The sequence below is a fragment of the Pagrus pagrus genome (genome assembly GCF_965226575.1).
Source record: "Pagrus pagrus genome assembly, chromosome: 16".
In the NCBI taxonomy this organism is placed as follows: Eukaryota; Metazoa; Chordata; class Actinopteri; order Spariformes; family Sparidae; genus Pagrus; species Pagrus pagrus.
In genome coordinates this window covers 3,662,753-3,685,587 of record NC_140200.1, presented here as the reverse complement: position 1 = coordinate 3,685,587, position 22,835 = coordinate 3,662,753, and the positions used below count along the sequence as shown (strand labels likewise).

At 43.5% G+C, this 22,835-nt stretch overlaps 1 protein-coding gene across 2 annotated transcripts in view; it reads left to right on the top strand.

Moving 5' to 3' along the window:
- Window positions 1–1,724: 1,724 nt before the first annotated feature.
- Window positions 1,725–22,835, top strand: part of nrxn3b (neurexin 3b) — a 288,158-nt gene continuing 267,047 nt past the window's right edge. Inside the window, exons 1-4 of one of the 2 annotated variants that reach the window (XM_084377071.1) lie at window positions 1,725–1,963; window positions 5,736–6,881; window positions 11,814–11,831; window positions 12,601–12,627. In XM_084377071.1, coding sequence (XP_084233197.1) covers window positions 6,185–6,881; window positions 11,814–11,831; window positions 12,601–12,627 — 742 coding nt within the window. In that variant the 5' untranslated portion in view covers window positions 1,725–1,963; window positions 5,736–6,184. The remainder of the gene's footprint in view (window positions 1,964–5,735; window positions 6,882–11,813; window positions 11,832–12,600; window positions 12,628–22,835) is intronic. The other variant, XM_084377072.1, reaches the window with a different exon arrangement.

Here is a 22,835-nt window from a genome sequence, read left to right as displayed (position 1 = left end):
TTTTCCAACACAATCCGATATGAAATGAAACGATACGATACCCAATAAGTTGCCTACAATAACGATGTCATGATACAGTGATTCTGCGGTAATCGGTTGCAAAACAATCACCTAACGATAAATCATGCTGTCTATCTAACTGAAAAACCAAAAAAACTCTAAAAAGGCAAAGTGAATTATGTATTTATTCACATTGTAGGCTCATTTAAAAAAATGATATTAAAGCTGCAGTATGTATCTATTTTAAACAAATTGGCGGCAGCATTTCATTAGAATAACTGCTAACTGCTGCTAACTGTAGCTGTCGTTTGCTAGTTAGCTAGGGTCCGCCACATATAAACAAAATTAAACAGAATGAACCAGAGTTGTCCTTTAAAGGTGCTGTATGTAGGAATTGGCCACCTCAATTCATACTCAAACTAAATAGAGGGCAGCATATCTCCAATTGTAACCGCTTACTGCTGCTAACTGTAGCTGCCATTAGCTATTTATCTCAGCGAGCAGTGCAGCTAGCAGACTATGAGCTCAGAGTGCTGGGGGAGTGTTGGCTGGCAAGGGAGCTGTGGACGGGGACAGGTCCGGGCTAGCTGGTTAGCATGCTAACTTAAGTAGATATCTCTGCAACACAGTACACAGACGCCATAACGTCAAAACTGTTATTACTTCACATTCAGTTGACAAATTTAGTCAAATGTATGATTTCAAGCTTTGTAGTGCTTCCATAAAGGGGCGCTATGTAGTCAGAATTTTAATTTTTACAATATTAATGAGGTTATAATACAAACTATGATTTAAATGTCTTCCCCAAAACTACATAGTGCACCTTTAACACACACACTGACTGCAGCTTGTCCATGTGCACCATCACTCCAATGCAAAACAGCCATATGGGGGAAAAAAGGCTAAAGTGCCAGGAAGCAGAACAATTCTTGAGTTTAAATGTTAACGGGAAGGATACAACCATGACTCACCGTATTCTCTGTGAAAATTAAGTTTACAGGAGTTTAACCCACAAGGGGCTCATGAAGTCTGACTCTGGTAAGTCACATTTGTCAGGGCAGTTAGTTCAGAGCACTGGCACGCTTTAATAAAACCATTTGGAATTAGTGTATCGATTATCACATCACAAGAGGAAACAATACAATATATTACTGTATCGATATTTTCTCCCACCCCTTATTTTTCCACCTCTTTCTACATAATCTGTCAGCACTGAGGGCCAGCTCCTGGTGATGAGGCACCATGCAGCAGCAGGGCTCGGTGCTGTCCGAGGTGCTGAACCCTGCGCAGAGCTGGAATGTTGCATGATGCCCAAGCACAGCCGGGGGGGGGATGCTGTCCTCGGTGCTGAGGTCCTGCCTGACGCAGGCTCCACACTGACATGCATGAAATATCACAATAAAACAAGCCACATCTGACCACACAGCACACGGACATTCAGTGCAGATGCATGTAAAAAAGGGTTAAGTCCCTGTCCTGCTCATAATCCCAGCGGACAAAGAGTATAACGTTTCTGGCGACTTCATATAAAAAGCCTATCCAAGAATAAGGAACAAAGACTTTTCATTATTAGTAATTTTTCCTGAGGGGCTATTTTCTCTCCAATTTGAATTTTTCACTCTCCCCGCTGTGCAGAGCACCGTGTAGAAGGCGGGTCAGAGCGTCAGTGTGGGAGAAAATCCAGGGGCCCCATCATCAGTTGCGCTGAGTGAGCCGAGCTGAGAGATGCGCGTTCACTGAGCCGGCGGAAGGAGGACCGCTGCCTTTCCCTCCACCGCGCCTCACTTATAATAACCTCCTCATCACCAGCATCAGCATCAGCATCCCACCGCCCCGGGCACACTATCATTAAAACAAAACACTGCGCTTCTTCTGGATGGGATCTTGCTCTGGATTATTATAATTTGCCATATTTATACAAAAAGGCTGTATCCGTCCGGGAATCGTCTCTCCTCACGAAAAGGTAGGAGCACATTAAAACTGGGCTTTTTTTAATTTATATTTTTATTTATTCATTCCATGAGGTGTTTCCTGATGCATTCATGTTGTGGGATTCTGAAGTTTTTCCACAAGAATGTCCTTTTTTCTGTGGATTTGGTGAGTTTTTGGCTGAGATGTGTTGGGGAGGATTGACGCGCAACGGGATGGTTTTGGATGATTAGTTTGAAAGCTCCTCAGCCGCAGTTTGACCGCGGAAGAGCGGGTTAGTTTGCGGGCAAAAAAAAAAAAAAAACCGCATCTCAAGAGACCGACGTTGACTTAACGAGAGGTGATTTTGTGACAAATGGTGTTTGTGTGGTCGCTGAGTGGAGAGAGGCGAGGAGGAAAGTTTCAGCTCGCCGGATCGCGTCTCTCAGCGGGAGCGGCTCAGAATATTTACGCACGAAGCACGAAAAAGCATGAAGCTGCCAGAACTTCTCACGATCTGCACACGATTGTAAAACACGACTCCTGGTCAAAATTTCCCTTCGTATTTTTTTTTTCTGTCTTTCTTGTGAATCCTCTGAGTGAGCAACAGTCAGACTGCCACCGTGCGAGGAGCGGAGGGAAAGCTGGAGCGCGGCTGGAAAATGTTGCTGCGCCGCTGTTTTATTCATCGGTGCAGGGCTGTGGGTCGGATTTCCAGTCGGTTTAAAGCGCTTTACTGTCTGTTGAAGATGTCCAATATTCCTCTAACTGCTCAAAATAACAATTACGATCTGTGCTAAGGCTGGTCATTGCGCTTTTATTTGGTGACGGGTCTCTCAATAGAATAAAATCATCACTATAATTTAATATTCCAGCAGGAACTGATGTCCTCTGTCCACTGCATGACATGTTAACATCCCTAAAACACTATCGACATGTTTATATTAACATTTAATTCACAAATGCGTCATTTTCCTGTTATTTATGGAGCTATTTCTCGCATCTAACGCTCACAGGGTTAAATGTGAGACTCTTTCTTTAGTAGTAACGTCAGCTTTCTCTGCACACTGCGCGACAAAATAACGTGTCCATCCATTAAAAGCCCGGTCGTGCAGTTCAAATCACCTGGAAAAGGTTCGGACACTTCATGTCTGGTAACTTTTATTTGTCCAGAGGAGCCAGGGGATTTGGATTTATGTTGTTAAATGATTTGGGAATGCATCAACACGTCATTAATAAAAAATAATAATAATAAAAAAATCCATCCAAACACATTCCTGAGTTGAAATACTCGGAAAAATTATCGATTATTATTGCTGGTGCCCCCACCTTTAAGGCCCTCTGGTGGTCCCTGAACGTCTCTTGCGCTAACCAGTAGCGCAAGAGACGTTCAGGGACCACCTCTTCTACCGTGACTGATGTCGGATTAAATCGCTCCTCCGGGCTGCAGCTTGTGATGGACAGGGAGCGCAGCGGGGGGGGACAGAGGGGTCTCCAGTGCGTGATGGGGGCTAGCTTACATTACAAAACACGTCAATAAATCCGCAGCACCGGACCGGGATCCATCAATGCATCATTTATGGCCCAGTGACGGTATCTCCCGTGCAGGTCATCTCATATCCTGCCCTAGTTAATAATTCAACGTGTATATATCCCGGAAAAATATGTTGCTTATTCGAGCATATGACTCTTATCAAGCTAAGCTAACGTGACTGTTGAGGGGTCGAGGACGTCCAGGTAAAAGAAAGAAAAAGCAAGAAAAAAGTTTCTGTTTGTGCTGGAAAACACACATGTAGCTAAAAATAACTTCCTAATTAGCTTTTTTCTTTGCTAATGGTGGGGTTAGCTACAGGCCAGTCTTTTTATAACGAGCCTGTGAGGGAAAGTGTCCGTGAGATGTGTCGTGTGAAAGTGGACTTTTCACCACATTAGCCTCAATTAGCTCAGCCTACAGGCTAAGCTAGCAGGTGGATAGTTGTGACGCACGTTAAATTTACGGCTTTCTGCTCGTCAAATGTCAACTAATTACGTATAAACCAGCGTTATGACGTTTTTTAAAGTGTTGTATTTATGAATAAATGACTTAAAATGTGACCGGGGATTGGAAAATCAGTCCCCATTAGTTAACTGACAGGGAACATGCTAGCATTGTTAGCATCCCCTGCTCACAGGGGACACCTGATGCCTCAGTTACCCAATACACACACAATAAGTCATGTTAATTGAATGGAGGCCAGGGCCAATTTTCATGAGGGTCTCAGGTTTCATGAGCACATCCAGCCTCTGCTTATTAAAGGCACACAGACATCTCCGCAGTCGGTGAGGTTGGACTGACACGGCCGTGTTCAGGGATATTTTCACCACGCAGAACCTTTTAACCTCTCCTCTGTCTCACTGACTCACTTTTTAAACAAAGACCGATCCAAGCAGGCACGACCCGGTGTTGTCAGAGAGGCACACACGCATGCAACAGTCCTTGCAGAGCGACACAGATGCGTGCACACTGCACACACACACACACACACACACACACACACAGACACACACACAGTGCATTAGCATAGGTATCGGTTACTAGAATTCAATAGCTCGCCTGCTGCAGCAAGATTAACTATTCAGGGCAGGTGGTTAAAGGCCCTATTGTGTTGCATGGTGCTGTGCTACTGTCATGATTGGACAATGCGTTTGTCTGGTGGGCAGCCCACTGCCAAAACAATTGCAAGGGCAAAGGGCTGGAAGAGTACACACACATATAAGGTTTCGCCATGTGAATCATTTCTAGCTCTGCTGAGCAAATTTGAACAGAGCTGAATGAGTACAGGTGTGGCGAGCGAGCGCGGGCTCGTGTGCTTGTTAATATTCTGTACCGGTGTCATCCAGGTTTTCGGCGATAGAAAGAATTTGAATATGTATTCACTGGGAGGAAATTTAAAAAAAAAAACGTTAATAGTGGTTGGATTGGAATATGAAGCAGTACCATCCTAACATCTTTCTGAATAGCTGTTTATGATTGTAATCCCCCAAAGACATGCAAATGAGAGAGAGAGAGTGGCGGTGGATAATTAGTCATATTTATCAGGATCCCAGCAGGCCCTTACAGATAGCAGGCTAACGTCTGAGGCTTAACACATGTTCTGGCTCACCTCAATGGATTTTCACTCATCACAGAATCAGCAGCAGCAGCAGTCTACTAGGTGTTTTTTTTTTTTTTTTTACCCCCCTCAAAATGTTTGCGTTGTGCCACCACTATCAGGGAATTTAGCTCTCAAATTAAGGCTTTAAAACTCTGAACGATTATTTGAGTTGATCTTTAAATTAAGAGAGTAATTGGTAGAAATGGGACCCTGCATTAAAAATGCTTGTTAAAACTTTAATGGATGTTAAAAGTGGTTATTTAGTGACTTTTAATGACCACATGGAGAGACAAAAAATCTCCATTGAGCTTGAGAGGCATGTTTTTTGTTTATCTGTTGACTTGTTGGCATAAAAGCTCGCGCTGCTCCCTCTATTCAACCTCTTTTGAATAAGATTTCTAATTTGAACTGATTAAATTACACTTATTATGCTAATATAATGTAACAACATGACAAAAAGCGGTCTGAAAATTAAATTAATGCCCTCGCCACACAGTGTCAATCAAAATGGAACATTTTAAGTAAAAATAAAAAAGATCTGTTTGTTCTATTTTTATGCATCTTAAGAGTTTATGTGATCACTGAATTAGTGAAGCACATCACTTATTTTTATTTGCAAGTGGCTTCTTTGGTGTGCCAAATTACATTGAAAGACTTGAATGTTTGCTTAAACCGGTCTGTTTTTCTCTGCAGTTCTGTCATAGATGTGTCCAAAGCTGGAGACCAGACCATGGGGCACGGTACTGGACCAGCGATGAAGGTTATGTGCTTCAATCCAGGAAGTCGCCTCAAAGAAAAATCTCAAGATGCAGCTCTGAATCACTGACACAACACGCTAAGGATCACCTTCATCTTAGCACTTTAACCTTTCCACTTTGTGTGGAAATTGGATATTTTTCCCGTATATCTCTGCATAGACTTGGCGGAGAAGATTCAATTCCATCCATTATCAACACTAGAGCTGCCTCGAGAATAAAAAAAAAAACGGATATTGCATTCTCCGCTTGACTGTAAAATTATCTATGTGGAATATAACATTCAGCAGATAAATCCGGGAACGCAGCCATAATCAGATGTTATTATCACTTTGAGGATCTATCCCCAGTTCTAACACTCTCTGGTGCATCTTGTTATTCTCTACAATGAATCCCAACGGCCTCGCTGGGCATGTCCTCCTGCTGCTAAGTACCATCCTGGGCCTGAGCGTAGGCTTGGAGTTTACTGGCTCTGAAGGTCAGTGGGCTCGCTACCTGCGCTGGGACGCCAGCTCCAGAAGTGACCTGACATTTCAGTTCAAGACTTCAGAATCGGAAGGCCTGGTGCTCTACTTCGACGATGGCGGATATTGCGACTTTCTGCTCCTTACGGTATCACAGGGCAAGCTGCAGCTGCGCGTCAGCATCGACTGCGCAGAGACCACCATCACCTCCGACAAGTTGATCAACGACAGCCGCTGGCACTTTGGCGCCATCAATCGGCATGATTTGCGGACTGGCTTGGCCGTGGATGGCCAGACAAAGACAGAGGAGGTGCGACCCCAGCGGAGGTTCATGAAGATCGTCAGCGACCTCTTCCTCGGAGGACTCCCGGCAGACATCCGCACATCTGCCATCACCCTGCCCACTGTTCGTGAGCTACCACCGTTCAAGGGAATTATCACAGACCTCAGTTATGGAAGTAAGCTGCCCACGCTCATCAATAGTCAGAAAGTACGCTTGGAGATGATGGGCCTTTGCACAGAGAACCCCTGTGAGAATGGCGGGATCTGCTCGCTGGCAGATGGAGAAACCTACTGTGACTGCTCCAAAACTGGATATGTAGGTCGATACTGCACAGAAGGTAAGAGGGCTGGCTCCAGAGCTTTCTGTGTCAAGCGCTGAATATTGATTACAGTCTTTGTAAAAAATTCACAGGGATTCCTTCCAAATTTAACACTGTCCTAACAACAGGTTTTGCTCTCTGCCTCCAAGTGTACGGTAAAAAAAATAGTTAAATTAACCCCTCAGTTTTGCTTGTGCATTAAATATGTATATATTGTTAAAGTCGTCTTATGGTGTGCGGCTTAAAAACCAAATATTCCTTTGCTGGTTGTTGCTTTTACAGCTTCTTTTAGAAAGTCTTCATATTTTGTGTGGGAGTTAAATGGGAGGTGATGTGCTCAGCGTTTCCTCTCCCTTCACAGTTATTACTTTTGATGAGGAAGCGTTGGATACGGTATTAGCTGAAATGACTAAAATTACAACACTCAGTTCTCTTTTCTCCGTTAAATGTGTTCAGCTCCTGCAAGGTGGTGCAGGGACTCGAAGGTACACACACGGATGTTTGGATGAGAAACAACTTCATCTATTTTTCCTCTGCCTCTGTGCCAAGGTCATCTCTTTTCTGGGAGGAGTGTAATGAGATGCAGCACTTTGACATTATTCTACATTATTCTATCTCCTCACCTAGGCATACTGAGTTTTTGTGCGGCTAATACTTGTTTAAACTATCAAATAGTCCAGTCACTGTGATATAATGCAGCACCCACTTTTAAAACCTGTCTTTTAAAAACACTGCCTGTAGCCGTAAGATCAGTGCTAGCAGATGCCAAGAGTTTATTTCTTCTTCTATGGTAGTAGTTTGTTTAATTTTTAATTTATAGACCAGAGAATACACAATTTCACTATAATCTTACATGCCTAACTCTTTTTTCATGTCTATGAACTGTAAAAGATAACTTTGTGTGAACAGACCCATGTCAAATTTCCTCCACTGCTGACCCACTTCCTGCCTGTCTAAACCAGACTGACATGGTTTGGGGGATGACTCCATTTTGCTAAAGACCAGGGGAACGCTCACTGAACGCTACAGCACTGTTTTTCCAGCTATTTTGAATTGTGTCGAATGCAGTGAAGATATTATAATTTGTCACCATTATAGCATGCATTTAGACCGAGCATTTTTCAGATTTTTTGTGCGGTGTTTGATTTCACAAGATGTCCTATCATTTGCTGCTCAAGTGAGGCTGTTTGGAGCTTAAATCTCCAGCACTAGCCTGTGGCACTGCTCAGGACAGCAGCACGCGATGTGCTGGTTGCAGAGCAGTCAAGCGGACGGACTGGACTTGCCCCCTTTTCGCTTCATCCCATTTGCTCATTGCCTCTGTCAAACAGTTGATGAAGCAGGAGGAGGAGGAGGAGGAGGAGGAGGAGGTGGTCATTTGTCTGAGAGCCTCCTGAGAGCTGACAGGGGAACTATGACATCCTCGTGTTAAGACAACCAAGATTTTAAGAGCGCGCTCGCGACTCAGCCAGGCAGCTTGGACAGGGACAGAGATGGTCATATCTCAGCCCCGGGGCAGAGCGAGTGTGACGAGTGAATTCACCACAGGCCTCTTGTACCCCAATTTGTCCCATGAGGTCAGCTGTGGGACAAGAACCAACCCCTGCTTACTTCCTGTCCGTCTGCCTCTCTCACAGGGTGACCATTTCTCCATCTCCCTGTTTTCAAACAATAAAAGAGGGCAGAAACGTTAGCTCCCCGGCTGATCCGACCGCTGCTCTCTTCTGCCTTCCCATTAACTGATGTGGCTGATTGTTGATTATGCCACAGAGACAGGGAACCATAATTAGGAGGATAATGAGAACAGAGATGGCTAATTTGCCCAGAAAATGCTTGCGCGCACACCGCCGTCAATTCAAACTGTCTATTGGCACACTAGCATAGGATTTTTTTTTTTTTATTGTTATGTCCACATGTCTACAAGTGTCTCAGAACTTGTTGTTCAAGCAACAGTCGAGCACCAAGTGTCTTCAGGGGATATTCAGAGTGATCAAACTTTCTCCATTTTGGCTGCACTTAGATGTGAACAATCGCTAAGCACACCTGTCTTTGTCGGCATACTGTTGATTATGCTGCACATTAGTGAGCAATGAAAGCAATCTGTCAAACCTGTGAATATTTATACGTTACATTATCAAGCTGCACGGTCCTCGCATGCACTCACTCAGACACATTTGCATTTGCACTCGTGCACGCAAACACACACTCATAGACGGAGAGCAACAAGGCCCCGGAGCTGCTCGTTAAAACGGGCAGATGGCTGACTGACTGAGTGGACTGGGCCTTGGAAGTATTTTGCCAGCCGTATTCCTAATGGTAGCCTGCTAGCCCACTGGCCTAGAAGGGAAATACGAGGAGTGGGCAGAATTAACATGTGTGATGATGAGAAATGAGAAAACGAGATGGGGAAGTAGGCTACAGCCTGTTTGTGCCTCTTGTGCAAAAAAAAAGAAAGAAAAAAAAAACATTCATATTCCCACGCTGTTTGCCCATTTTTAGTGTGCAATCATTCTTGCATCATGGGATAGCTGGGTTAGCCTCCTGCTGAAGCATCATTATTTCACCGCAGTGATAATCACAAGACGGTCACGTCTCTTTGTGAGCTCCTGCAGCTCTTCCCCAAACCGTCCGGCCCAGCTAGCAGCTTAGCACCATGAACAGTTGGCCATAAAACACATGTTCAGCCTCTCCTCCCTTGTGGATCAGGATGTATCAGTGTGACTAACTGTGTCAGGGCAATGAGCTGAAATTAGACACCACTCTCCACTCGCTCCCCACACGTGTCGACTTTGGCGGGCAAATCCGCCGCCGTAGCTCCAGCCCTTTGTCGCCGTTGATAAGTCCTAAACTCCTTTATTCTGTGGAGTCATCTTTAATATCAACTTGATTCTGCTCCCATTATTAGCTGTGCAAATATCAGTATATTTTATGGTAATGATCCGGATATTGTCCCTCATTCAGTACAATTAAATTAATAGGGGTGACATTATGAAGTCTCTTGAATACCTTAGGGTTTTCCAGCCACAATGAGATATGCATAAGGTCAAGGTTATTAAGAGCTACACTGGATTGTTTAATGAATATGTAAAACGATTTTCTCCTCCGTCACAATCCCTCATCCCGCATTTGTAATGAATGGTTTAAGGCAGCCTCCCGCCTTAAAAAATATTCACTGGTTTGATGGAAGGCTAGTAATTGAAGGCTAGGGCAAGCAAACTGTTAAGCAAGTGCTAAAATGGCGCCTTCAGGCTTAGCTTTGGGGATTAATAAACAGACATGGAAAAAAATGACAGTTACAATAATCTTACTATAAAAAGTAGGTCAGGGGGAAAAAAGGAAAAAAAAAAAATGGTGCAGGGACTCGCCTGATTCCAGTGCAGAGGGCATTTGTGTCTAGTGCCCAAGCTGAAAATTATGTTTGGATTTGAGTGGTGAAGCTGCTGGTAAAATAGAGCAGGAGGATTACGCTCGGACCACATGTCCTCCACAGCACATTGGCTTGTTCTGGGCGCCGCGCATCAAGAGAAAGGGTTTTATCTACATGGGAAACTGAGCGGTCAACACGCACGCATAGTGTATGCACGCTTATTGAGCAAGCATTTGCTCAGTCAGAAAAGAAGAGAGAGGAAAAAAAACAAAAAAAACATCAGTGCCTGCTCACTCAGGCTATACATTCAAGGGTCTTAAGTCCCCCCAGTTCTCCAGAGCTGGAGCTTTGCTGCTGTCCATCAGCTGGACACTATCTCCCTCCCCCCGCTTCCATGCTTCGTCCTTTCTTTTCCTCTCCCAATGTCATCCTTCTTATGTGGGAGGAGGAGTAGCAGCCATTTTGGACTCCCTAAAGATGGAGAAAATTTCACCTCGCCATTACCAGCTCCTTCTCCAGCTCCGTGTCATCTGCTGAGTTTGTTAAAATGAACGCTTTACGAGGACTTAATGCCGTCAGAGAGGAAAATAAAGCGTGAAAATCCTCCGCTACATCCAGTGGTGGGAAACAGGCCAGGCCTCTGTGCAGCCCGAGCAGAGATCAAGGCATAGCACTGAGTCAAGTTGATATCACATATTGTGTATGAGAGCCGACACTTTAAATGTCTAACGTAGTCTGTCTTAATTAAGATTTGTTCAATTTCCAGCCGTCAGTCCGTGATGCTCTCCAGGGGCTCTGATTCCAGGAATCTCTCAATATTCATTTTAGGCTACAAGCAGCAGGTTTGAGACTAAAGAGACAGATACAGCTGTACTCACTGAGTGATCTTTCATGTGCTGTAAACCAGACTGGCATGTTTGATACCCACGAGGTGTCATCCACTGGTGAGATCCATGGTGAGGATACTTGCCGCAAGAGACAAAGTTTAATGTGTGGTGCTTTTCTTTTTTATGCCGTACTGTGAAATGTAGGAATCCCACAGTGAGCGTTCCCCCGGAGAAACCACAAGGGCTGGGTTGAATCTGGGTCAGCAGTTCAGAAAAAGTTGGGTGTGCAGGTCAAAAGGGCACAAGGGCAGGTGGAGGAGAAAGATATGGGTCTGAGAAGGAGCATCCTGAGATCCACAAACCTCACACCACCATAAATCCTCATGGATTCATGTCTCTTTGTGTGTGTGTGTGAGGCACTCTGTGTGATACAGGATACTGAATATTACGCCACTGTAACGATATTCGAAATGTGACAGAGTTGTTTGCTGAAGGTGTAACGTCAATCTGATTCCCAGAGAAGTCGGGACAGATGAAATTTTTATGCGTTTCTCTCCACAGGGATTTCAACTGAAGTAGCTGTTTTGATCAGGCATGTCAAGGGGCAGCTCTCTGCTCCTTACATGGAGACACAATGCTTAAAAGTGTGTGGTATGTTTTGCATGTTAGGTCCACATGCAAAAGCGCCTGTAGTGTGTTGCTAATGCGGGGCTTCTCTTTGCTTTCTCTCTTTCTTTTCCTGTGACGACTCCACAGCGGTCCAGAGAAAACCAGGTGAGTCTCGTGAAGGACCAGTCACAGTTTCAGTTAAAGTGTAGCAACAGTTCTCCATTTTAAGGGATGCACGATATATATCCGGTTGACGAATTAGAAGAAACATAAGAGTAGCACGCTGAATTCAAACTGCTGCACCTGGGTAGAGCCACATATTGTAGACTAGGGAACCAACCATGTTTTTTTTTTTTTTACAGTTTCTGAGGAAGAAAACACGATTATGTTTGCAAAACATATTCTGCAAGGGTTCAGAGAGGAGGGAAAAAGTCTGAATTTTAGCAACACAAATCTTATGAGAGATTAAATATTAAATCATCAGCCTTTGCTCCTTACTCTTCAAAATACAAATTATTGGTTACCATATCGATTTTGGTCAGCAGGTCGAATGTGAAAATTTCCATATCGTGCATCCCTATTCATTGCAGATAATGTACTGTAACCTATTTAAAAATGTTTATGCATTCACTTTTAAAAGGCAAGCAAAAATGTAGCAGGAATCAAGCTATATTATTTATAATTGCCATTTATTCAGTAAACAACCTCCAGAGCTACTTAACATTCACATGCTGAGGTGCTCTCTTTATTATTAGTCATTTGTCTGTTTCTACAGAAAGCTTTCAAATGCACTCGGGAAAGCTTTTCTTTTAGTGTGATCGCCATGGTTTGCCATCATGCAAAGCATGCATAATGACAATACAACTGTAGTATTGGTGTGCTGTTGTTCTCAAATGTTCTCTCTGTCCCTCCCTGTTTGATTTTTCTATTCAAGGCCTCGCACACCTGAAGGCAGAGCAAGGTACTCTTTTCTTTGTAGAGCTCTGTTGTTTGCTTGTTTTTTTGTTCACTCACCGCCTGGCTTGGTTTTGGGGCGTAATTTTACGCTGTGTGCCTTCACTACCTGTCCGTGTGCATTTGTGTGTTGCAATGCTCCCATTGTTGCTGCAGAGAAGTGGGAGGGTTTGTGCGTATGTGTGTGTGTTGGGATGCATGGCGGCGTGGCATGTTCCTCATCTCAACTCTGCCTCTCTCTCTCTCTGTCTCTCTCTCTCTCTCTCTCTCTCTCTGTCTGTCTGTCTGTCTCTCTCTCTCTGCTTCTGTGTCTGCTCACCCTCGTTTCACCCAGGTTTCTGTGTATTACATAATTGTGTACTGTTCTCAGTTCCACAGCTAACATGCAGTGACACACTCCACTGTTCCTGCTCGACCTCTGCAGCATCGGGGAAGGGGAGGGGGGAGGATGAAAACCAGGGTAGCAGGAGTGTGTGCGTGAAAATTGTCGGAAGTAGGGGAGACAGCTTAGAGGAAGAGGAAGAGGGGTACGGGCGAGACGGAGAAAAAGGAAAATAAGGAACAGAAAGTGTCATGGTTAGGTAAGGTACATGTAGAAGAAGCAGCCAATTACGCTCAAATTGGATAAAAAATGTACCACACAGTTTACATCCAGAGCCAACCTGGAAAGTAGTGTGGGAAGGGTGGATGGGAGAGCAGCGAGTCAGACTTTCGGTATCAGCATAGAGGCAGCCTGTTCATGGTTTTGTCAAACCAACACTTATAACAGTGAAACAGAAATAATTTCACCAGAGAGTCAAAAATTGAGAAAGCTATTCTATTAGCTAACCTTAATGTCCTTTGTTTCCTTTTCTAAATACCAAGCAAAGTCAAGACATAACTAATGGTGGCCACTGCACAAGTCTCAAGTAGTCAGTGAGTCTCAAGCACTTACCTCGTACAGTAGTCAGGCATTTCACCAAAAGACAAAGAAAAAGGAAAACAGAACATATTTGCTGAAATTGTGAAGTGTCAGTTGTGTGCTGCCTATGTGCGCTTCTCCCATTTCCCCACCATTTGCATGATTGTTCATCATATGCATGCAAGTGTCAGTTGGCAGAGAACAGGCTCGCTGTATACTAACGACAGCTTATCGCTACTTTTTGCTGTCTTTCTCTGGTGCTCGACGCGGGATGACACTCTTCCCTCTTTTATCTCTGCGGATCCTTTCTCCTCTCCGAAAACTGTAGGTAGAAACAAAGGTACAGCAAACCCCTTTTCCTTACTTCACTCTTATCTGTGCTGCAAGAGCTGTGTGTGAATGTTTGTCAGTGTGTGTGTGTGTGTGTGTGTGTGTGTGTGCGTGTTGGCGCTGGTGCTGCAACTGGTTAATCATTCATTATGTGTTTTCATTAGATGTGTGCATATGTTCGTCTGCGTGTTTGGGAGAGAAAGAGAAAATCAGGGGACTTGATGCTTTCCAGCTAATGAGCATCCACATTTACTGTTGCATGAAGGATGACTGACTGAGCGGATGGACGAGTGGAGATGGAAAGAAATATGGCGTCAGTGCTGGAGACTAAGTGATTTCACTTAATTATCACTGTTTAATATAAAATGATGAGAGCAGTGAGTAAGCTCTGCGATGGATTAACAATGTCTTTGCGAAGAGTAAATATTGATGATACACTTGTCTACGTGAAGACGAGGCGTACGCACATTTGTGAGTAGACATGCAAGCATTTGTGTGAGCAAGTGCTTAACTGGATGTGACAGTTCTACGTCTGAGGTCATGGCAGTGGCCTGTTTATTGCAATCGTGCAGAGAATATCCTCATTATTCATTTAACAAAGCCATGTGATACACTGTGTAGTTGTGTGCGTGGTCATGCATGCTGTGTATGTGTGTGTTGGTGTGTGCATGAGTCCTTTATCTCGATGGAGGAAAGCAGTGAATTACCATCACCGGTTTTGACTGACATCAGCTTAATTGACTGAAACGTGCCTGCAATGGCTACAGTGGTGCGTGAGCTGCTTATTTCCACTTTTCTGAACAAGTGCCGGCCTGTTGCCACGCCTCTCAAGCTTGCTGCTGTTTGTTTGTTTGTCCTTGATTGAAGACAGAGTTAGACAAGGGAGGGTTTGTCATTTTTAGCCTGATCGTTGAGTTCACTGGCTTAGCTGGCGAGCTAATTAAGCTAACGTTGGCTGCTGCATTGGCTGAAAAGCTATCTCTGATTAAGTTTTTGAATCTTTTAGTGCGCCTTGTAACTTAATGGCTTCATAGTAAAAGACTGCATATCCTGGGCAAAAAGTTACCATCTGATGATCCATGTAGAAGACATGGTATCATGTTAGAGCAGACACACACACTATTCAATAAACTCCTTACACAATTTCCTGTTTTTGGTTTTGTAAATGCTAAAAAAATTCTTACATCGGTCTTACTACAGCCTCATGCACACCACTTCTTCATGTGAAGAAATCCAAAGCTTGACAGACCAACCCAATTACAGTTGCTAAGCTATGATTGGACCATCGCTGCCCAGGTGAAGGGTTCAGCAAACACTTTGCTGTGGCAATCTATCTTGGTTGATGTCAAGTAAAGGTCAGTCATGTGTTTTCTCAAGTGTGATCGGTGTACTGTATTTTGCCTGTTTTCCCTGAACACACTGTATTCTGAACAGTTAGCTCTGTTTCAGATCCTGCACTGTTTTCTCCCTGTGGATGGGTGAAAACCAAAAACAGAATTCCCTTTAACATCAGCGTATTAGTTAGCAGTGGGCCGATCAGTGTGTAGTGAGGCGTCCCGCTGCGGTTCAGTTGTTAGCACTGTTGCACAACAGATAAGAAGAGCCCACGTTTGAAGCACGGCTCTGGCCCTTTCTGTGTAGAGTCCGTGGGGGTTTCCCCAAGGTTTCCTCCAACTGTCCAAGGACATGCAAATCAGATGGATAGTGGACACCTATGGGGAATTACCCATAGGTATGAATGATTGCCTCTATATCTCTATTAACCCTGCAATGTTCCCTGGAAAGGCTCCAGGTACTGAAGAGTATCAAAAATTGCTCAATAATCCAGAGAGTTATAAAAGGTAATGATTCTAAAAACACACAGACATGTAACCAAGGCAATATTCAGGTTACATAACGTACTACAAGATGTTTTATGGTGAAATACCAGGATGTGTAGAATAAGAATGCGGCTCACAGCAGATCCCTGTGCTATTAGATTGATGTCTCTGCAAATGTGTGTGTGTACTGTAAGTGGCACAGTGGTCAGAGGGCCCAGTGAGTGGGAGGCTGTGGAGAGCAGACAAGGGAATAGACCCGAGAGGAGCGACTACAGAGAGAGAGAGAGTGGGGGAAGGGGCTGAAGGGGAAAGAGGGCAAGAAAGATAGAGGGAACAGAGACAGAGTGGTGCAGATGAAGGGGCCAGGGGAGAGCGTCACTTTTGCGAGGCCACATTTTTCTCTATATGGAGCACTGTGTTATCCCTGTACTCAAATCTGGGGCTGACGCCTCACGTAGCCATCTATCGAGAAACTTTTAGTGTTTTGCAATCAGCGATGCCCCGATTGTTCTTGGCTCGAACATGCAACTTTTTTTTTTTTTTGGATGCATAACTGATATGATATAGCGAACTTTTTATCAGTCATGGCAGTGGACCAGGAGCTGTGCTCCAGTTTGCAACATTGCTCCAGTTAGCGACATCCTGCACTTCAACCTGCAGATCTGTACAGTGTATTTGACTCCACCGAGGACGTGTAATATCTCCATTTTCAGATTTTAGTGGTTGATACGTTTTTAAATTTAGTATCTTTCACTTTGGTAGCGGTTTAATGGTTTTATTCACCTGATTTGACCTTTTCTGAGCATAGGGAACGAATAATAAAACTGTATGTCAAATAAATGTAGTAAGCCCAAGCCCTAGGAGTGTGATGATACTCTCAGCTCAGGAGATGATGCAATACATGATATTGGGTTCACGAGACGAGACGATATTTTAACACTAATTTTATGTATACTTTGCTTCATTACGTTGAGATTGAATACGGTATTATGTATGGAAGCAGTCAGACATCAGCTGTTGCTTGCAGACGTCCAGACGTGGTGTGCTAGACTCAATCATATTCCAGGTGTTGTGTGCGGCTTGTGTTCTGTGTGTTAGACTCGTCGGCATACATTGACAGAACGTGTACACCCTTTGGTGGTACAGGAAGTGTTGGCCAAGGCGATACGAATACTCCAAAAAAACATTTTAAAATTTTAGGCAATTTCAGAAACAGAATCAGAATTTTGTGAATTTGCTGTGGTGTGCTGGTGCATAACAATAACCTTGGTACTAGAAAAATTAAATAAAAGCAGTTCTTTAAGTCAAGGAACATTAATTGGAAAAATAATTATAATAATAATAATAGAAAAAGCATTTATAATAAAAATCTACTTTAGCTGCACCCTGTGTCTTAATTCACTGCTAAGACCTCCTCACAAGGCAATGCTAACATAGTATAAAAATGTCAAACACACTCTGACCATGGTCCTGTTCAGGGCGGCCCATATTGTGCTTGCTGACTTGTGACATCATTATTTTGTCCCTCATGTCTAATCAATGATGTGCTCTCAGTGAAAACCTGGATGCTGTTTATCAGGGTATGATGTTTAGCCCAAGGTCAGAGACGAGCGTCTAAACTACATCCTGCAGGTCTTGCTGCCGGCATTACCTAATAGCTTTCCCCTGAATACAAAAACACCTCATTTGTGCATGACAAAAAAGCTCAGTGTGACTGAGAACTTTACTTGAGTGCACACACACAATGTGGAGTGTCAAAATATTGGTCACACCTTGCAAGAATGCAACCCAGAGTTAATTTAAAAAACCTTTTCACAGGTTGTTTCCTAGACTAATACTCCCTGTACTAAAGATGATACAAAATGGTATCTCACCCTGTAATGAAACTGTTTGGACTCCAGGGGCGGACAGAGAAAGAGCGCTGCCAAAGTTGCTTTGGACATAACTTGGCACCGGCGGTGAGTCCACTTCAGAGAGCAGGGAGAGTGGGAGGGAGGGATGGAGGAGTTCTGCCTGAGTCTAATCCCCCTGCATGAAGGCTTAGGACTGAGAACTTATTCTCCACTTCGGGAGTCACTCTCCCTAATTATCCCCTCAAAGTCCTGCCGCAAAGTTCACACAGACAAGATTTTTTGCTTTCTGCCTCTGTCACACCCTCTCTGTTTCTGTCCCTCTCCCTCCCTCTCTCTGTTATATATATTCTCCCCCTGCCTGTCATCCCTCCTCTGACTCCAACTCCATCTCTCTCAGTCTCCCTCCCTGCCTTTGTCCCACCCAATTCATCTCTGTCTGCCTCAGTATTCTAGTTAGCCTTTTTCCCTCTCCTCCTCCTCCTCCTCCTCCTCCTCCTCCTTACTCTTTCTTGTGTTTCTCCTGTTCAAAGTAGTGCAGACATCATGGGCCTCACATCACAGTCAGGCTCGAGATTGGAGTGCTGTGCTGGTGCTTACTGCCTGTCCACAGATGCTGCCAGGCTTCAGGGGGATTTATGTACAGCTCTGTCCATCCTTTCTCAGAGCCTTTCGGTTAGTTCACGAGTGTCTCTGCCAGGACCAAGCCAAAAATGTCTCAGTACTTTTTAGCTGCTTCCAGTGCATTGTGTTCAGTGTTATGCCGTTGTTTCAGGCAATTGTATACAGGTATCCATTCTCTTCAACAATAGTGGTTGGTCATACATTATTTATCCCAAAGTAAAGCTAAGAGAAATGTAACATTTTGACGAAGGAAAGATGCTGCAGTGTATTTAGTTTATTCTGCTGCAAAGTGTATGTCTTAAGTGCGTCACTCAGCGTCACATGGTAGTATATATGGTCTGCCGATCTGTGTAAATAATGTGATTACACTGCTGCTTTTTTGGTGTTGATGTGTGTAAGAAGCTTGGAAATTGGCCAGGGGCTTATAAGGATGCATTGACGCACGTCAACCCACAATGATGCTTGTTTAGTGACTCATCCGACTACCTGTTGTGTGATTTGAACTGTTTTATCATCGTAAACAGTGCCACCGATTGGAAGAAAAAAAATCACAGCGCTCAGAGGTGAATGTGCAGTGAGCCGTGGGTTGACAGTTCACGTTAAGGGCAACACCAGCAATTTTACACATCACCAATTTTATGCTTCTGACTCTTGAGCTGCTGTAAGAAGTGAATTTCTCCGATGCAGGATCAATAAAGTTTCATCTTATCGAAGTCTGTTTCGGAGCTGCTCATGAGCTGATACATTACCTCATGTGATGTCACTTGAGTCAGCCTCGGCTGGAGACAAAAGAAAAGTTTGTGTGGGGGTAGATGGCAACATTATTCTCCACTAGCATGAGACACAATCCCCTGACCGAAATGTCGCCAAATTAGTTTGGGTGGGTCATTTAGGATATTATTTGACAAGGAAGAATAACGCCTTGGACAAACTAGAATGGCACTTAGTAGAGTGCATACCTCCGTCAAGGACCAAAAGTCCATGCATTGGTCTCTGAGAAATATACGGAAATGTGAATACATTCCTGGATCCATGGCTTTATCTGGATCCCCACCAAAAGTTAATGGGGTTTATTCTGGGCTGAGACCCATCCTTCATCAACCAACCAACCAGAAAACATTATCATTATCATTGCTCCATAGCGCTGCTATAGGCCAAATGCTCTCTAGGCTACCTTTAATTTATCAATTCTGTCCAAGTTTTACATTTTACATGAGAAAATTCCATGGACTGACATTTTGGCAGCCTTGTTGACTTTATTTAGAGATATCAACACGTCCAAATGAATTGCAGTATCTCTAGTTTGAGACAGTTGAGGTGCTGACAGCTGGAAATAATATTTCTGCCTGTGGATCAATACTTGTGGGGCATCCCTCATGAGTGCTAGATGCTTTTTTCTACTTAACTGAGTCAATTGGATTTTGCTGAGAGGATTCACTGGTGAAACACTGCTCAAAATAATGAAACGAGAGAAATGTGTCACCTCATCCAGTATCCCACCCTCTCTAAACATAGTCCTTACCCTACTGACCCGTGATTGCATGTTGTAAAATGAGGCATTTGTCTTTCCTTGTCCTTTGTAATGCATTAAATAGGCGCTGTGTGTCATGAGAGGTTAGGTTTGTTTGCATCCATGCAGTGTCACGGACGTAATGGAAAAGGCTTTTCCTGTTATGCCTCAGACGTTGAATTCAGAGCACCAGCTGGCACTTATTGGCCTTGGCGCGCGTTGGTCGTGCTGTTGATAAACGGCTATTAATGGCCAGACGCTCACCCTGAAATTGAGTTTAACTCATTACTCAGTCTGAAACTACACCACAATCCTCGTGCCGGATTTGAAAGTTGCTAAAAATTGAGGGCATCGGTCAAATTGATTTCAGCACTGACCGCCTGCTACTCAAGCAGTCAGAAAATATGAGCTGTAAATACAGACCTCCTCCCCTGCACCTGGCCTTCCTCCCGCAGCTCATTGTTTCTGAAGGGATGCTGATTGGCTTGCTAACATTTTTTCCGTGGAGTGAAACGGGGCTGCCATTACCTAAATTGTTCAGAACTGTGCCTGCAAAGTGGAGGTAACAAGTAATTCTGTCTGTGGTTCAAAGCTGTATTATTAAGGAATGAAGTGGATTTTGCATTGGTTTCATTACATTTGTTACTAGAATCTGAGGGAGGTATCGATTGTCTCCTCTCCTCTAATTTCCTCTAAATGTTTTCCTCGATTTCTCTCCTTCTATCTATGTTCTGTCTCCTTGCTGTGTCATTTCCTTCTCCTCTGCTTCTCACACTCTTGTTCCTTTCTCTTCTTTGCCCTTTCGTTTTGCATTTCGGTTACATTTTTCTCTGTCATGTTACGTTCGGCTCTTTCTTGTCCTTTTCCTCCGAGCCATTTCCTGCATCTCTGGTTCCCCAGACAATGAGGCAGAGGTTCACAAAACATTGTCAGCTGCAGTGCACAATACTTACATACACCAACTCACAGATGCCTACCTGGTGATTGGTCGACTTTACCTCCTTCATTTTCTTTTTCACTCTCTTTTGGCCTTGTACTCCGCTCCCTCTGTTCTCTCTCTCTCTCTCTCTCTCTCTATGCCACTGACCTCTGGGATCAACCGAGCAAAACTGATTCCCACTTTTTCACGGATCATGAGTGCGTCAGTGGTTACGCAACAGAGACGGAGAGAGAGAGAGAGAGAGAAAGAGAGGGAACGAGAGAAAGAGAGAGAACATGTGAATATGTAACTGACATATTTGTCCATCTTTATTTGGGCTGCTGCTTATCACCAAAAGAATAACGCTCTTGGGTAAGCCACTCCCCCCAATGAAAATGTTTAATATGTTTGCCTGAAATATTTGAACAACCATTATCGGCTTTGCTGCTGGGCAAACAAAAAATGTGCTCCGCTCACTAACACAGATGAATGGAAAATCTGTTTACACACGTACACAAACGTACATCTTAATCGTCGCAGATAGGGATGAGAGTGGAAACGTTCTTAATGTTTTATAGTCATGCAGTGTTGCAGTTAATTGTATAATATTTTATGGCTCACTAGTCAAGAATGCTGCCATAAATGTGCTCTCATTTCAAGTAAAAAATACCTCAAATATAGTTAAATAAGACATTACAGTTGAGAACATGCTTCACATGCAGGAGTAGTAGTACACTGAGTGAACGCATTAGGCTGAAGACTGAGGAATGCTGTGTATTGTTTGTGAAGTGCCTGAGACCTTATGAGTAGGATTTATGCAAAGAACTAGGTTAAGATGTGGCTTGAAGGGCTGTATTGTGAGAGTCTAAGTATGAGCGCAGGAAGGCTTAGGAATATGTGGGTGCGTGTGTGTTTGTGCAGAGTGTTTGTGTGATTGCGCAGAGGGGTGACATGTGTAGATGTGATGGCTGCAGCCATGCATAGATGTTCACACCAGAGAGAAAGTAAACAAACATGGCAGCAGAGTGGTAAGAAATGCAGCAACCGCTGTTGTAGTGTGCAGCCTCTTTCTCTCTTCTTCTTTCTCACTCTATTTAACTGCCTCTTTCTCTGTTTGTTACCTCTGCCGAGAAGGATATTTTTAAAAATGTTGTTTGTCAGCCTGTTTGTTCGCCTGTTGCCCGATATCACCATAATGACTTCAGTCAGCTTTGGTAGAGCGTTTCCTTTGCGTTGGGTAAAGATCGATGTTAATATTTCCAAAAGGTTTGCCACTTAGCTAAGAGCTGTTAAAATGTTATGCATAAAAGCTAATTTCCCTCTGATTGTTTGATTTTGAATAATTTTCTCCACATATTGTGACCTTGGAAAGATTTCTTTAATCGTACATTTAAAACATTCTTTCACTAACACCAACACGACCAATCCTAAATGGTTTATGCATATTTATATCAACTCTGAGCAATCTCTCTTACCCCATCTGAAATGGTTAAGTGCACTCCTGCTGTAGGATGGAGAAAAATAGTTCCATACCAAATGCAGTAATTGTGCTGATGCTAATGTTAATGCTGAGGAACATCTGGTATGTAATGTGGCCAGATAGCCAATATGATAACAGTTAGCTTGCTGCTCCTTTTGCCTTCATACTATGGTTTCCCCCCAACGTTTTGTTTCAACAGACTGGGCTACCGTTTCTCAGCTTGTATATGTCAAGAAAAGAAGGCTGGAATTTTCCAATTATCCTGCCCTCATTTAATCAATTAATCGATTAATCCTGTAGCCTTTAAAAAGTCAAAAAATTGTGAAAATGCTCATCCAGATTTTCCAGAGGCCACATTCAGACTCTTCATGTACTGCCATAAATGACAAAGACAAGCAGCAAATCCTTACATTTAGTAAGATTAACCAGCAAATATTTGCTATTTTTGCTTGAAAAATGACTGAAATGATTAATTTATCAAAATAGCTGACAAATAATGTTCTTCTTGCTGACAAATCAGTAGACAAATCCTGGTAGTAGCTGTGGTTTTACTCTTGTGCCGCTGTTGCAAAGACAGCCTAAGCATATGGCTACCGCTAGCAGCCTGGCTACAGTCCAAAAGTAAAAAAAAACAAACCATCAAAATCCAACTTTGACCTGGGAAACCTGATCGCAGTGCTTTTAAGAGGCAGAGTAAAACACCCGGTTGTATTTATAAAAAGGCAGGTTTTGTTACTTACCTGCTTTCTTTGTGCCTTAATTTGACCTTTCTCTTTCCTGG